The sequence below is a fragment of the Apis dorsata genome, unplaced genomic scaffold (genome assembly GCF_000469605.1).
Source record: "Apis dorsata unplaced genomic scaffold, Apis dorsata 1.3 scaffold_898, whole genome shotgun sequence".
Lineage (NCBI taxonomy): Eukaryota > Metazoa > Arthropoda > Insecta > Hymenoptera > Apidae > Apis > Apis dorsata.
This window is the reverse complement of record NW_006264013.1, coordinates 65,298-67,535: the sequence shown is the minus strand read 5'-3', so window position 1 is coordinate 67,535 and position 2,238 is coordinate 65,298. Positions and strand designations below refer to the sequence as shown.

Sequence of the window (2,238 nt, the reverse complement as noted above, 5' to 3'; positions counted from 1 at the left end):
TATATATATTAATTATAATTAATATAAAGCAATTTACAAAAGTTATAAAAAAGATTGTAGAGAAGATCCAATTAATTTATTGTTAATAAATAATAATCAAATAATAATAATCAAATAATAATAGTTTTCACTTTTCTCATCAATACTTTTTTTATAATAACAAATGAATATAATATATTATGTTATATTTAAAAATATTATTGATGAAAAAAATGAAAACTAGCATTGATTTTTATTTTAAGTTGGTTGCTATTGAATGATTTTTCCTTGTTTAAATTTTTAATTGTTTAAAAACATTTATTTTAAATAATTTAATATATAATATTTACTTTAATATTTATATATTATAAAATTATATTCATACAAATTAAGATTTTGTATTTATATAAATTTATTTTATTCATTCTTATCTTTCAAATATAAATTTTTGTGTAGAAGTATCCTTTCGCTATGCCGAGTATTTAAATTGAGTGTCAATGAAAATGACACTAACATTGAAGCAGTTTTATCAAGTAATAAAATCCTTATTATCTTGGATCTTTTACTTCAGCATTTAGAGGTATGTTGAATATTATTGTTTTGTAACATTATTATTTCTATTCATTTTTTTAAATAATAAATTTAAATTATTATTTAAATAATTTTTTTAAATAATAATAAATATTTGAAATTTTTAGTACGCTTTTATTTTTTTTCTATCCGTAAAACAGTTAGAATAATATATATACATATATATTTTTTTAACTCTTAATGAATATATAAACTTTATAAACTTTCATAAATTTCAAGATAATTAATAATGCAAATATCTTAAAGGATGTCAATACTTTTTCTTGTTTAGTTATTTATTTATTTATTTTTTTTTTTTATATTACTTATTTCAAGACAAAGCTATTTGTATATAGTTTCATTATTTTTTTGTAAGGAATGATTTTTTTTAGAAATTTCTTCTATTTCAACATTTTAATTAAAAATAATATCATTTTACATTTTACATAAATATTGATATTCATAAATAAGTTTATATTAAATGATTATATATTAAATGATTTTTGAATTTTTGAATTTAAAATATTTTAAATTGAATTATATAAAAAATGTAACGAAACTAATATAACTAATATATAACTAATTTTTAAATTCAATTTTTTTAAAGAAAGATTTTGAGTGAAAAATGTTGCATTTTTTATTTGTATTTACATTTTCATTTTTTTTTTTTTTATTATTTTTTTTTTATTTAATTTTAAATCATCCACTACCACTGATGGTAGTTATACCATCAATTACAAGATATCCTATATAATCAATAATCTCACGCGAATAGTATCAAATAAATCATGCGGCAAAGATACGCGAGTAAATTCTTTTTTGGTATGTTCGTTTTTTGTGCTCATTTTGAGGTTGGTAAATAAACGAAGACAAAGACCATCATGCTTGTCCTGTCCGACTTGTCAAAATAAGGATTAAAAGTCTTAGGGTCTGGTTAGGTTCGCGTTCTTCACTTCAGAGTTCGGAATATTTAACATTGCGAATCGTTTATGTACTGAATACAGATCGATTTGCTGAATATTAAAATCTATCTAAAGAATTTTGGCTATAGATATTAAATTGTACTTACAGAATAAGAATATTTTCTATTATTTATATTTTTGTTTTTTATTCTGATTTGAAGGAAATAAAGTAATTTTATTTAGAATATAAAATTTATTTTCAATTTTGATTTAAAAAAAAAAATCAAAAAATAAGTTGCAAATAATGTTCATGAAATTAAAATTGACAATAAATACGAATTTTTTTTTTATTTATCTTTGAGAAGTATGCATAAGTATAGGAATTAAAATTTTGGACCTTTATCGATTTTTTTAGTCAATAGAAAAAAATATTAATTATTATTTTTTAAAAATATTATTTATTATTATTATTAATTTTCAATTCTAATGAATAAATGACGTGTAAGGAAAAATAAGATTGAAAATAGAAAATCAAAATTGAAATATATGTTTTCACTGATATTATTAAATTTTTAATTTTTATATAATTTTAATGTTTTTCTGAAAATATTTTAAAAATAAAAAATCAGATAAAAATTAATATAATTATTGACAATGTTTTTAATGACAATATTTTACAATATTTAAACAATTATTAATTTTAATGATTTTTATTTTGTTCTCGGTAACAAAAGAATTTACTTATATATTTAAGAATTTATATTTGTTACTTATAATATAATATATA

At 17.4% G+C, this 2,238-nt stretch overlaps 1 protein-coding gene across 4 annotated transcripts in view; it reads left to right on the top strand.

The window, feature by feature from the left end:
* LOC102673573 (S phase cyclin A-associated protein in the endoplasmic reticulum) overlaps positions 1-2,238 on the top strand; it is a 43,622-nt gene that overhangs the window by 6,901 nt on the left and 34,483 nt on the right. For 3 of the 4 annotated variants that reach the window (XM_031514143.1, XM_006623517.2, XM_031514145.1), the window contains exon 10: positions 436-559. In XM_031514143.1, the coding sequence (XP_031370003.1) occupies positions 436-559 (124 nt within the window). The remainder of the gene's footprint in view (positions 1-435; positions 560-2,238) is intronic. The other variant, XM_031514144.1, reaches the window with a different exon arrangement.